This window comes from Chanos chanos, chromosome 2 (genome assembly GCF_902362185.1).
Source record: "Chanos chanos chromosome 2, fChaCha1.1, whole genome shotgun sequence".
NCBI lineage: Eukaryota > Metazoa > Chordata > Actinopteri > Gonorynchiformes > Chanidae > Chanos > Chanos chanos.
In genome coordinates this window covers 31,601,705-31,614,363 of record NC_044496.1, presented here as the reverse complement: position 1 = coordinate 31,614,363, position 12,659 = coordinate 31,601,705, and the positions used below count along the sequence as shown (strand labels likewise).

The 12,659-nt window shown below is 41.1% G+C and overlaps 1 protein-coding gene across 1 annotated transcript in view; it reads right to left on the bottom strand.

The window, feature by feature from the left end:
• Window positions 1–1,767: 1,767 nt before the first annotated feature.
• The window catches only part of immp2l (inner mitochondrial membrane peptidase subunit 2), a 77,535-nt gene continuing 66,643 nt past the window's right edge, over window positions 1,768–12,659 (bottom strand). Inside the window, exons 4-6 of the mRNA XM_030794402.1 lie at window positions 6,120–6,185; window positions 4,262–4,364; window positions 1,768–2,065 (exon numbers count right to left, since the gene is read on the bottom strand). Of these exons, the coding sequence (XP_030650262.1) occupies window positions 1,922–2,065; window positions 4,262–4,364; window positions 6,120–6,185 (313 nt within the window). The 3' untranslated portion in view covers window positions 1,768–1,921. The remainder of the gene's footprint in view (window positions 2,066–4,261; window positions 4,365–6,119; window positions 6,186–12,659) is intronic.

The window sequence follows — 12,659 nt, the reverse complement described above, 5'->3', positions numbered from 1 at the left end:
ACAGCTCTTTACTAGGCAAAGGAGCAGATCTGGAGGGTTCTCGGGCATAGAATGTTTGGTGAACTGGGACGTTTGGATGCTGTCACCCCCCTACTCTAACATGTTCACTCAGGTTTGTTGACGGTGGAGTGGGTAGCCGCCTTGTGTCCCAGAGTGCCCTCATGTCCGTATTATCTTCTAGCTCTCCCTTTTAACTATGCTGTAATAGCTAGTCTTGCTGGGGTCCCTGCCTGCACTCGGCACACGATGTACATTTTCCCTTAACCATTATGTGGAAATGAACATATCTAACAAGTCTCTCTCTCTCTGTTGAGCACACATGCTACTCCTGAGATATCAGTGATCTGACTCCTCCTGCCCTGTGGACCCGATCCATCCTGGTGTTATCATCTTTCATCCCCCTGCCAGCCTCCTGTCAGCATCGCCATCCCCTTTGTTCATGCTCTAATTTACTTGCAATTGTAACTGCCCGCTGGGTCAGCACCTATTGCACACCTGTCTGGCCAAGAAGGGGTCTCCTCTCTCTGTGGTCCTTCTCAAGATTTTTCCCATTATCCCATTTCCCTTTTGGGTTTTTGGGGAGTTTTTTCTTGCCCGCCATGAGGATTCAGTCAGGGGGTGCCATCCTGTTTTGAGACTGTAAACAGTGATATTGGACTCTAAATAAACTTGAAACTTGAAACTTACAATCTCGTCACCATGACTTTGCCAAGGTGAAGTGACCTCATAATTACCAATTCTCCTCCTTCACAAAATTAGAGTATGATTTGTAAAATTAGGGTTCATCAAAAGCAGTAGAGTTCAGTACAGAGTAATATTGGTGCCCATAAGTAGTCAAACAGGGGAGTAAACAAATAAACAAACCAGTTATAATTAGAGTCCTTACAGGGGTGGATCTGCATGGGTCTAAACATGGCCAGACCTCCATCAGTCTGTGAACGGAGAGGGCATAGACATGCGGTGCTCTGAGAGACATGCGGTTTGATTTCACAGCTGGCTTTCTTTCTTTAAGATGACTACACACACCTCTACTGGACTAACTTTGCAACAGATGTGACGTAAGCACAGATGTCACATTTATTCCACACGTTTGTGAGTGTTAGAGAATTATAACTGGGGGAAGTGAGACATCCCCTCGGGTTTCAGTAATTTCATATGAGAGAGAGAGAAAGAGAATGCTCAATAAGCCTCAAGCCCATACCGAACTCTGCCAAGCAGCTGGTCAGCTTAATGTGAAAAGAGCAAATGTTGGCAGTCAGAGCCTAAAACACCGCAGTGAAACAAACACTCTGTCCTGACAATCAGCAGTGATTAGCCTGTCAGGCCAATGAACAAGGCCTTGGCTTTGGTGCGCAATTTCATTTCCCGACAATAAAATTTGGTCTGACTGAAGTATTACACAGATAAGCATCAGTGTGTTTTAAGAGTCTTGAAGACCACAGTAAAGAAACAGAATTAAAGCACACTGAACCAGTGTCAATTTTTACATTTGTGAGTCATTACGATCAACTACATTAGTCCAAAGCAGCAAAACCCCCGCATTGTTTGTGTTCTTTTTGTTTGTGTTCTTTCTTCAAACACTCAAGACTGGGAACAGATTCCTACTCGGCCTGTCATGTCATCTCACATTGTATTTTCATGTTGAACCATTCAGAAAATGGGTCACATTATTTTAGCATTTATTTATGACAAACATTAGACGGTTAAGATTTATTGTGATTTGAGAACTGAATTTCACTGAATTCACATTGACTAATAGAATAAAAACATATTTCTACCATTTTATTTTAAACAAAGTGAATCTGTTGTAATACAGTCATTTCAATGTGGCACTGAAACAGTTGTGACATGGCCCTCTCCCTCTCTCCCTCTCTCTCTCTCTCTCACACACACACACACACACGCTGTATGGACGTGTGTATCAGTCATCATCATCCTCTGTGGTGTCTTGGATCCACTGCAGAAGAGGCCTGCGCTCTGGTGGGACAGATGGATGGATCTTCTGCCACCGACTGGGAGGCCAGATGATGTGAGAGGCCCGACCATGGACCAACCCCAGAGACACCTGCGGAGAGACCCAGCATGACCCATAGGCTAGAGAAATAATAAGAAATGTCCAAAACATATTTAACAAGTCAGCGAGCAAAGGGTGAAAGGGTAGACTGGATAAAACGTTCGCCTCACATAGCTTTCATCTTATTCAACTCCAGAACAGTCTGACCCAGTCGCCTGTGATTACAGATGTCAGTAAAGAGTATAGGGGATCTGAACATTAGACACAAATACTGTGTACTGAAATCCCTATAAAACTACTCACAAATTACTAACACGTTTGGGAAAGTGCACGGCATACCTTTAAAGCAGACACTAGTTTAAAATATGGCTATTTAAAATTAAATATGGTTAATAAATATTGTAATATTTAATTTCAAAAACATGGTTTCATTGCTATCAGCAAGGATCTCTTTTTAACGTTAAGGAATGTGAAGTGACTTTATAGTTTGGAGCCTCACAGCGTATTTGGCTGCAGTTGTAAGTAACAAAGATAAAATATAACAGATGTTCCTTAAATACGTCTATTTCACAAAGTGATCTCTCACACAGAGACAAACGCAGGTCTCATAGTGCATGTGCCAGTGTTGGGATCACACTCTCACCCACACATTCACACACACCCTCCCCCACACACACACATCTCTTCTCTTCTCACACATACATTCACGCACCCCACACACACCTCTCCTCTCACACACACAGCCCCCCCACACGCACACACACACACACCACACACATACATCTCTCCTCTGACAGTCACATGACACACACACACACCTCCTCTCCTCTGACACCCACAGTCACACACACCACACACATACATCTCTCCTCTGACAGTCACATGACACACACACACATCTCCTCTCCTCTGACACCCACACCACACATACACACACACACACACACAAGGACAGAAAGACACAAAGAGAAAACGTTGACTCTGCGTGTCAAGGTAACACAGAAGAGCATAGTACAGATAGTAACCCCCCTCCATGGATCCCGGTGAGATCGATTCCATTTTGGGGGGGCTAAATTTTGCCTTTTGTCTTTTTTGCGGAATATTTTTTTTCATGTGGACCTGAGTGATATGGCACTTTCGGCATCCTTCGTGTTTGTCTGGTTGGATATAAAAGACTCTTAAGGGCAATCTGAGGTGGACTTCATAAAATTATCGTTGGCATGGACTATTAGGTTAATTTGGGGATCACGAAAGGGGAGTTTAAGGGGTTTTTTTTTTCCGTTATTGATAAGTTCATTCTGTAATACACAGCGCTGAGCGCATCTGGAGACCTCTCTGTTGTTGTGCGTTTCATTTGTACATTGTGAGTGAAGCCAAAATGAAAGTTTGTAGATATTTTGTGTTTTGGGTAACCTGATAAACTGTTTCCGTTACCATTCCTACCTTTTATCATGGTGTAATTGACGGTGTTTTTTGATTTCGTCACGTGCACTTTTTCATTCAAAAGAGCCCCTTGTGCATTTAGACACAAACCTGATTAGTCAAATGTTGCATGTTACAAGCGCAGCTCAGAGTGGGGATGTTCCTTGGCATGTGTTTGATCCGGATGCAGTCTAAATTCAAGAGTTGAGCTTGTACAGGTAAGAAGAAACCCTGTTTCACTCTTCAATAATGTATTTAAAAGGCTGAAAAGTGCAGGGTGACCTCAATAGTCTGCAGCATCTTCACAGTCTCCACAGAGTTGAATCTGAATCCACAGAGTCGAATCTAGGCGATCATGTCTATCACATCTATAAACAGCATCCCCAGAAAGCTGCAGTTTTTTTTGTCTTCTCTGAATTTTTTTGGATGTCTCTGTTCAAAGTCATTCCTACATGATCACACAGACACCCATAAAATTCTCTCATAGCCATGGGCAGATTGGCGTTCTCTACTGTCCATGTCTCGTCTACCACAGATCACAGCTACATTATTCATCATCCAACTCATGGCTGGGTCCAATCCATTCGGATTTTCTGATTTTGGTAAAAGGGTGTGTATGGAGAGGAACATCTTGACACCAACATGTTTTAAAACTGGGCCATACATTCACATAAATATTTGATCCAAGTCTAACAATATCACTCACACTCATGTGACCTATGATTTTTTTTATAACCCTGAGTGAACATTTGTAGGAACCTTATTTAAAAAAACATAGTTAACGAACTGTAGCACTGCTTTATCTCAGTCAGAGCCAAGACTTACAGGTCCAAACGTATTGCTGTCAAAACTGTGGCCATGATGGTCTCCCTCTATCCATAGGTGCCCATCTGGAACACGTACGTAACTATTTTTATAACCCAGGGTCCTTGGAGAGAAACATAAAACACTTTATGAGGCAGTGGAGTTCAACAGTTATGTGGAAGCTATGAAATACATCCACTTATATGACAAAGAATAAGTCTTAACTCTGCTCAATAGGCAGTCTGTTTTATTGGAGATATACTTTCTGCCCTGCTGTGCATTAAATGCTAAATAACTATTGTTATAGTGGGTTAAGTGTGGTATAATGGGTGACCAAAGGTGACCTTACAATCTGTCTGGAGTTAAAGTGAATGGAGAAAAAGATAGCACATAATCAAGCTCAGTGAAACCATTCCTACCATGAGTTTAATGTGCCTGCCATGGTTAAAGCTTTACATCAGCTGAGTTTAATGTACCTTCCTTTCCCGCAGAAACAGCTTATCTTGGGACTAAATACAGCAGTGGGCAGGAGAGACAGACAGAGAAAGCCCCTGTGCTCTCCCCTTTAGTCAGAATCAGAGACGTGTCTGAGTCAATGGGAGCATGTCAGCCATTCATGGCCAACGCTGCTGGCTCCTACAGTCTGCCTCATCATCGGCATCTGAATGTTCTGGCCAATCTTTGTTTTTAAAATGAATTTGGGGGACAGCACTCACTTCTCATATTGAATCAGCTCTCTGAGAGATTGGATGTAGTTGGCTGGGAGCAGAGAGGATTCTAACAGAGAGAGGAAAAAAGCCACTCATCTTGGCCAGATTAAACACATCAGTCTGATATATGGCCCTCTGGCCCATGAGCAAACACAACCGTCTCCTCCTCTTGAAGGTTTCTCTGCTGTTCAGTCAAATTAGACAAAACCATTCCTCTCAAACCAAAACCCTCACCCTCAAACACATAATCCTGTAAAATTTTGTTCATTGCAAAGACTGGGGCTGAAGAGAAACAAAAGAAAAACTTTATTATGTCAAAGATCTCATTACCTTGACTAGATATGCTTACTGTGCCCTCACAAATCAAGTGAGTATATTCTCTCGTCTATGACAGTGAGTATATTCTCTCATCTATAACAATGAGTATATTCTCTCATCTATAACAATGAGTATATTCTCTTACATATAATAATGCAGACATCTTAACTTCTGTGGATACATATGCATCTTAATCCTAAAACTGACCCTAAACCCAATCTCAACCCTACTCCTAAAACTGACCTCAACCCCATTGTCAACCCTATTCCTAAACATTAAATTAACCCTAACCTCACCCTAATCCTAACCCCTATTCCTAAGTGGAACATCTGACTTTCACCTTAACCTGACTTCGACTCGAACCCTGACTCGAACTCTAACCCTGACTTGAACACTAATGCAACCCCTAAATCTCAACCCCAAACCTCACATGTGAGCAGAGAAGACAAGATATACAATCATAACACCACATGTTGAAAAACAAATAATCACTGAAAAATGTATCACTGACTTTATATCAAAGGATAAAACACACAGGTTAACTGGACAGTTAACTGGACAAACCTTAACTGGACAGATGCATAAAGTCAACCACAAGAATAGGTATGGATACAAAAATTAGGGATCAAGTATCAATTTGGATAAAATGAAAAGTGGAAATAGGCAGCCCAGAGCCTAACCATAACCCTCAGCAGTGTCTGGGTATGTCCAGGAATCTAGTGTCATACAAATACAATGTATGACTAGTGCTTTTGGAATCCCTTTAAAGCTGTGTGTGCATATTGTTTGCAGAAGATCTATGACAGAAATTATCATCAGTGCAGAATGTTTGTGATATGTGAAAAACATACTTAATGAAATCCCCCTCAAGGCCAATCACTCGCTTTATGATCTTCTGCTGAGGATTCTTCGGAGACCTGAAGACCAAAAGAAAATTCTCACATGAGCTGGGTCTGCAGTTGAGACCTTTTGGAATTAGATGCTTGAAAAGTGCAAGGACACATCACATGCTTATAACTATAGACACACTAAATAAACACAATACCATACACAAAAACAAACAATGCATTACACTTTTTCCCACTTCAGTTTTAATGCATATTGAACACTGAACACGTAGTGTCCAGTGGATGTAACTGTTAGAATGAATGTGTGGGGAACCTGAGCTGTCACGATCTACATCGGGGTTCTAGAGATTCTTGTGTAATTACAGCTGACAGAATCATGTAGATGATTTTCATGCTGTGTGTCACTTTTCAAACCCATCATTCATCCCACAGATGACATTTCCAATTAAGTTTCAGTGCATAAACAATTGTTTAACATGCTCTGTCTCTGCACATTCACATCCAGAGCTTCTCATAAAATCTGTATCAAATAGTACTTATAATTACTATAATTACTTACAGACTGAAACTACCACTGTGAACAAAACTACGAAAACCACTACAGTAGTTAGCAAAATAGGCCCTTGCCAACCAAATCTGAAAGCACTATTCAGCTGTTTTCTCACAGACTGCAGAACTGTTAGCCCTACACATGGGACCCTTAACAAAGCACAGAAAGCTCTGTTTATCAAAGTTCCATTCATTTTAGTGTAACACAGTCAACACACTGCTTTCAAAGTGTTTACATCCACAAGCTTAATTGTTTAATGAGCAATTGCAACTCTGGGGTGAGTAGAAAAGGTAACAGCGGGGTTCATGTCCTTTGGAAAATGGATGCCAGCAACGGAGACAGGGATAAGGGGGGGGGGGGGGTAAAGGGAGAGAGCAAATGAGATGAATTTGGTGAGGAAGAGGAAGAAGAGGAGTTATCTCAGACGCCACTGTGCTGGATCCTGTTCTGACACATGGCCTGACAATGAGGGAAACCAGATAGAGAGCACAGACAAGCTGAAGCTATTTCTTTGTTGCCTCAAAAATCCAGACATTCAGAAGAGAAGAAAATGGGTAATGTACAGTGATCCAGCGTAACACTGGTGTGCTGTACACTGATTATGGTTAGCCTGTTGTAAAACGCAGTATTTGTGGAGGTTGTATTGAAAACGCATATGGAGACTGATTCATTAACACTTTTGATAACCAGTGTTTTGAATTTATATCTGCTGTGTGTAATGACTATTCAGTAGTGAAGTATTTGATGGCTCCTGTGTACCTTATGAAGGCAATGTGTAATTCATATGGAAGAGAACATATTTCTAAGTTGAGGTTTGATTTTGTTTCAGAAGTCTGAAGTTTGGCCAGGGCAGTGTGTCTGTTTGGATCTGTGTCTGTAGTTTTGGGGAAATTTAGTGTCATTTCAGGAAATGTGTGTAAGCAGATGTGCATAACTGTAGGAAAAAAATGACAGGACTTGCCCAGCACAACATAATAATTTAGCAAGACTTTGGCTTTAATGTCTTAAAAAACTTCCTCCTAATATTCACCATGAAAGGCCTTTTGGCCTTGTCTCAAAATTCACAGATGGACAGTATTTCTGCTCAGTCCACACATCCTTCAGACAAGCCTGCTCTGCTACTGTCTCCCCTTTGCAGTCCTGGGCTCCTCATTACTCTAACCCACCTGCCAATCACTAGCCTTTATCTGACCTGCCAATCACTGGCTTTTATCTGACCTACCAATCATCTGTACTGTTAGAAATGGACAACCCAAAGCATACATTCACATTAGCCGCACAGCAATAAGGATTCAGACGAATTAGGGTACACATACAGTGAATGTTTTAGCTGAAGTTTTGATGGAACTGTCTGGTTTTTATATCAGGATTGAATCGTACTGAATTAGAAACCTAACAGAGAATGAAAATGCATTATCATGTTCAGCTATTCCTTTCTTGTTATGGAGTGTAGTCAGAGTTTCAGTAAATTTCAGGTTAAGTGTGTTTTCATGGGACATCACAGCCTGTTTCCCTCAGACTTCATCCCTGATAACCGGACTGGTCTGACATTCAGCCTCCAGCTGTATACACCCATACTTACACATACTTACATTTTTATTGTTTTTTTTTGTATGTTTCTAAGACTTATATTTTCATGCAATCTATAAATGCCATTATTAAAACGTTTACACATACAACACACTGCATTATGTATTCTTGAATTCCCATGTTGGTCCATAACACTACACAGCAGTGAAAAAGCACAAAGGCCATGACAGACCGCAGATTTTCAATAATACCATCAGTAAGAAACTTCACCCAGCACAGCAGTTGAATGACCTTCACTTTTCATCTATTCACAATGAGCAAAATCTGTGTTTGACAGCACAATGTCTAATACACCACCTCAGCTTTAGTAAGAACAATTCTCTTTTTCTACAGATGGGGACACTAGGCCTAAACAGTACTGTGATTATGTCTGATTCTTCTGGACAGCAGGACGCCACAGAACCCCTCCCCCCAGGATGCAATAGTCAGTCAATATGCCTTAGCACTGGTCAGAGTCACAGAAACTATATCACAGATATTGGATGGGCTGAAAACACTGACAGAAAAACTTAGGGCAATTACAGCCTTACTTACTATCATCCTGATGTTAACTGAGGCATACACCCCAAACATTTACACCAGCACAGAACTCAATAATGCAAACTCCGAGAGAGAGAGAGAGAGAGACACACACACACACACACTCGTATGAGATAAAGAGAGGGAGAAAGAGGAGGGGAGAGAGAAAGGAGAGCGAATGATCATGCATGTGTGCAGGAGTATGGGAGGTAATCCATGCCAAAATTAAAATGAAAATGAAAACCGTAAAATGAAAGTTCAAACCCCGGTTTGGACATTTCTTTTTCATTACCTGTGCGCATATATTCCTGCCAAAATGAAAAATGAAATTAGATAACTCGATTTTCATTTCATTTTCAAGACAAACACGAGTCTTTTCTGACAAAAATAAAAATAAATTAAATATCTTTTTGTCATTTCATTTAATTTGTTAGTCTTTTCCTTTTAACAGATTTTGCGGTACAAATCGGACAAAATGGAAACGAAAAGACAAAGTTGATAATCCTATGGCAAAATCGCAGTTTGCGATGTAATTTTCGACATGAACCCGCTGCATCTGCCAGAATGAAAATGCAAAGGCAAACCAGCATTGCGTTTTTCGTTTCCTCCACTTTTGCCTTTTCATTTTTGAGTTCGCCTATATGCAAAATCATGTCAATGAGAAATGGGCGTTACCGAAGACAACGGACCTTAATAGTGGAAGACACGTGACCGCGAAAGTGCCCGAAAGCCTAATAGAGGTAACAATGGCGGATGCATTCTCAGAGACGGCGAGTGACCTAAGTTAGCAAATTGTCAGGATGAAGACTTCGTTTTACTCTGAGTCGAAGTAATTTAGATAGGCTTGGAGATATTTTCCGTGTCTTCGGTAACGCCCATTTTTCATTAACATATATTTGCATATAGGCGAACTCGAAAATGAAAAGGCAAAGTGGGAAACGAAAACGCAATGCTGGTTTGCCTTTGCATTTTCATTTTGGCAGATACAGCGCGTTCATGTCGAAAATTAAATCGCAAACTGGGATTTTGCCATAGGATTATCAACTTTGTCTTTTCGTTTCCATTTTGTCCGATTTGTACCGCAAAATCTGTTAAAAGGAAAAGACTAATAAATGAAATTAAATGACTAAAAGATATTTAATTTTATTTTTGTCAGAAAAGACTCGTGTTTATCTTGAAAATGAAAATGAAAATCGAGTTATCTAATTTCATTTTTCATTTTGGCAGGATATGTGCGCACAGGTATTGAAAAAGAAATGTCAAACCGGGGTTTGAACTTTCATTTTACTGTTTTCATTTTCATTTTAATTTTGGCATGGATTACCTCCCATACAGGAGAGAGAGGGGGAGAGAAAAAGAGAGAGAGAGTCACTGCACCCTTTTTCTTTGTTTCTGCCTTGATATTTCATGAGAACTGATTGACAGCCTTGTTCAGCCAACCACCTTGGTCGAACTGTTGTGAGATGGGCGATGATTTGCCCATCCCTAGGGAGACTGGATGGTGTGTGTGTGTTTGTGTGTGAGTGGTGATATTAGCGACTGTAGTGCAGGCAGCGGTGAGTCAGTGTTTAGTGAAATACAGACTCCACCACTTGTCTTGCCTCTGTGCACTCTGTGCCTTTAGCAGATATAGGGGTAGAGGGCTGCCCTCCCTCTGACAAGAGCCTGCCTGGGATTCTGTGTGAATTTCTCTGGCTCTTTATCACTGGCGCTGGAGCACATTAGTAATCCCCATTCGCTACTGTGATGGAGGAAAGTCATTCTACAGTCGAGCAATGAGGGAGCACTTCCACTGGTGAGTCTCTCTTTCTCTCTCTGTATGACTCATGCTGTGAGTCTGACATTTGATCAGGACATAGTGCTGCAGAGGTATCTATTCATTTCTTCAGCTAAACAGTAGTTTAAATATTCTGACTGTGCTCTGAGTAAACTAAATGTGTGTCTTTGTGTGGTGCTGCAGTGTGTCAGCTTCCCGCCCGATTTTCACCTTATGATGTAACTACCATCAGTCTCAGCCTGGAAAGACTCCACAGGTATCAGGGACACAAACGGTTAAGCCGCACCAGTCTGGACAAAACTTGACACTGTGGATCCCCGCGAGCGCATGAGTGAGGCTATGTGATACCTGAAAGTATATTAAACTTGAAACCTCTGGTCTGATTCAACTGAGAAGACCAGCTAATCCCATTATCACAAAATGTATCATTTATTTAATGAAACTGAAAATGCTTTTTCTTGAGATAAAATAATGCTGAAAGAAATGAACCCATATGATTAACCATCTTCACTAGCAAAAATGAACCATTTTCAGCTTTTTGAGAAACCCTGCAGGAACAGTTCTGTGTTTGAGCACTGAGATTCAGTGTCTTTTCAGGCTGGGAGCCTTAACCCTGCACTGTGTGTTAGCGTGATTCTGTTTCACGTCCCCTCACTCCTGGGTAGTCACTCACACAGTTATAGTGGCAGCACCACCATCTCCATGATACACTGCTGCTACTTATTCTCCATCACCACACCGCCTTGCTTTTCCAGTGCAGCCAGCCCTTCGATACTTCCTGTCATCACACTCTCTATTCACTTGTTTCTACAGAAACCTCAGAGATTTGGACATTCATCAAAAATGTTCTGGCAAATAGATGAAAAGGTGAATGACCTTCTTGCAGTCTGTGACCCAGGGCTACACTTTCAGTTATACTGCTTCTCTGATTACCCTCTCCTGCTAGGGTAATAACAAACACAGCATAAAGGACATGCTATGACGTGTTTGTATCTTATTTTAACTAGCCTGACATCCAGTGAAGAAGCAAGGTAATGTCAGTGACTGTGAAGTTCATGAGCCTATGGACTGGAGGCTGGAACCTGAGTGAAATACAGCAACACGATTCTGGGCATTTGTATTCTCTGATAGAAAAAATAATAGTGTTTCATTTCAACTGCCTTCACTATTTGAAGTAACTTGGACCTACAGTGCTGATGAAGACTTTGTTTACAGTAGTGATGAATATTAGATACCTTGTAGATATTGATCACTGATGCATAAGTAATGGTCTGCTTGAGACTTGGAATGCTAATCCTGGTAATCCTGCACCAAGAACCATTTGGCAATAAGATTCATGATGGGACTGATGAGATGTGTCTCTGTAATGACCAGAAATCAAATCCAATATTAGACGCTGTTTCAGTTACGCGGTAAGCGTTTAGTGTCAAGCGTGGAGGCGTAGAAGCAAAGAAGCGTAAAAACTGTTTGTTCATCAGCGTCTTCCAGTGTCTGAACTGTGAGGCTCTGCTTGGGCACATGGAAGACACCATCTTAACTTTTGGGGTATCTTGTGGCAAATGTAAAAATAAAAGTCTTGAACCAAAGGCCAGTGAATCTAAATAAAAAAATAAGAGTCTCTCAAGGAAAATAAATTTGAACTCAGTTTTGGCTCCTACAGTCTCAATTAAATAAAGTCTGATCCATGTTTCTTCCATCTCCCAGATTGTGGCCAGTATCTGACACTGATGTATGTACTGGTTATTTATCAAACAGGGAACATTTTGACTGACAGTGGAGAGCAGGTGAGGTGAGGAGGGTTCACTCAGTGTTAAAAAGGTTTAAACAAGGAAAAAGGACATGTCGACTAACAGTGGTGCAGAGCACTGAAAAGCTAGAAGTGCTGATAAATACCCAACATACTTCATTCAGTCCAGTCCCATATGATAAAAACCTAACATACTTCATTCAGTCCAGTCCCATATGATAAAAACCTAACATACTTCATTCAGTCCAGTCCCATATAATGCTGGTTAAGTTAGACCAGTGGATTTTCCAATGTATTCTGTCACTCAGCTGTTTTTTTTTTTTCCATCTTGCCTGTACGCTAATATTATTATGTAACATA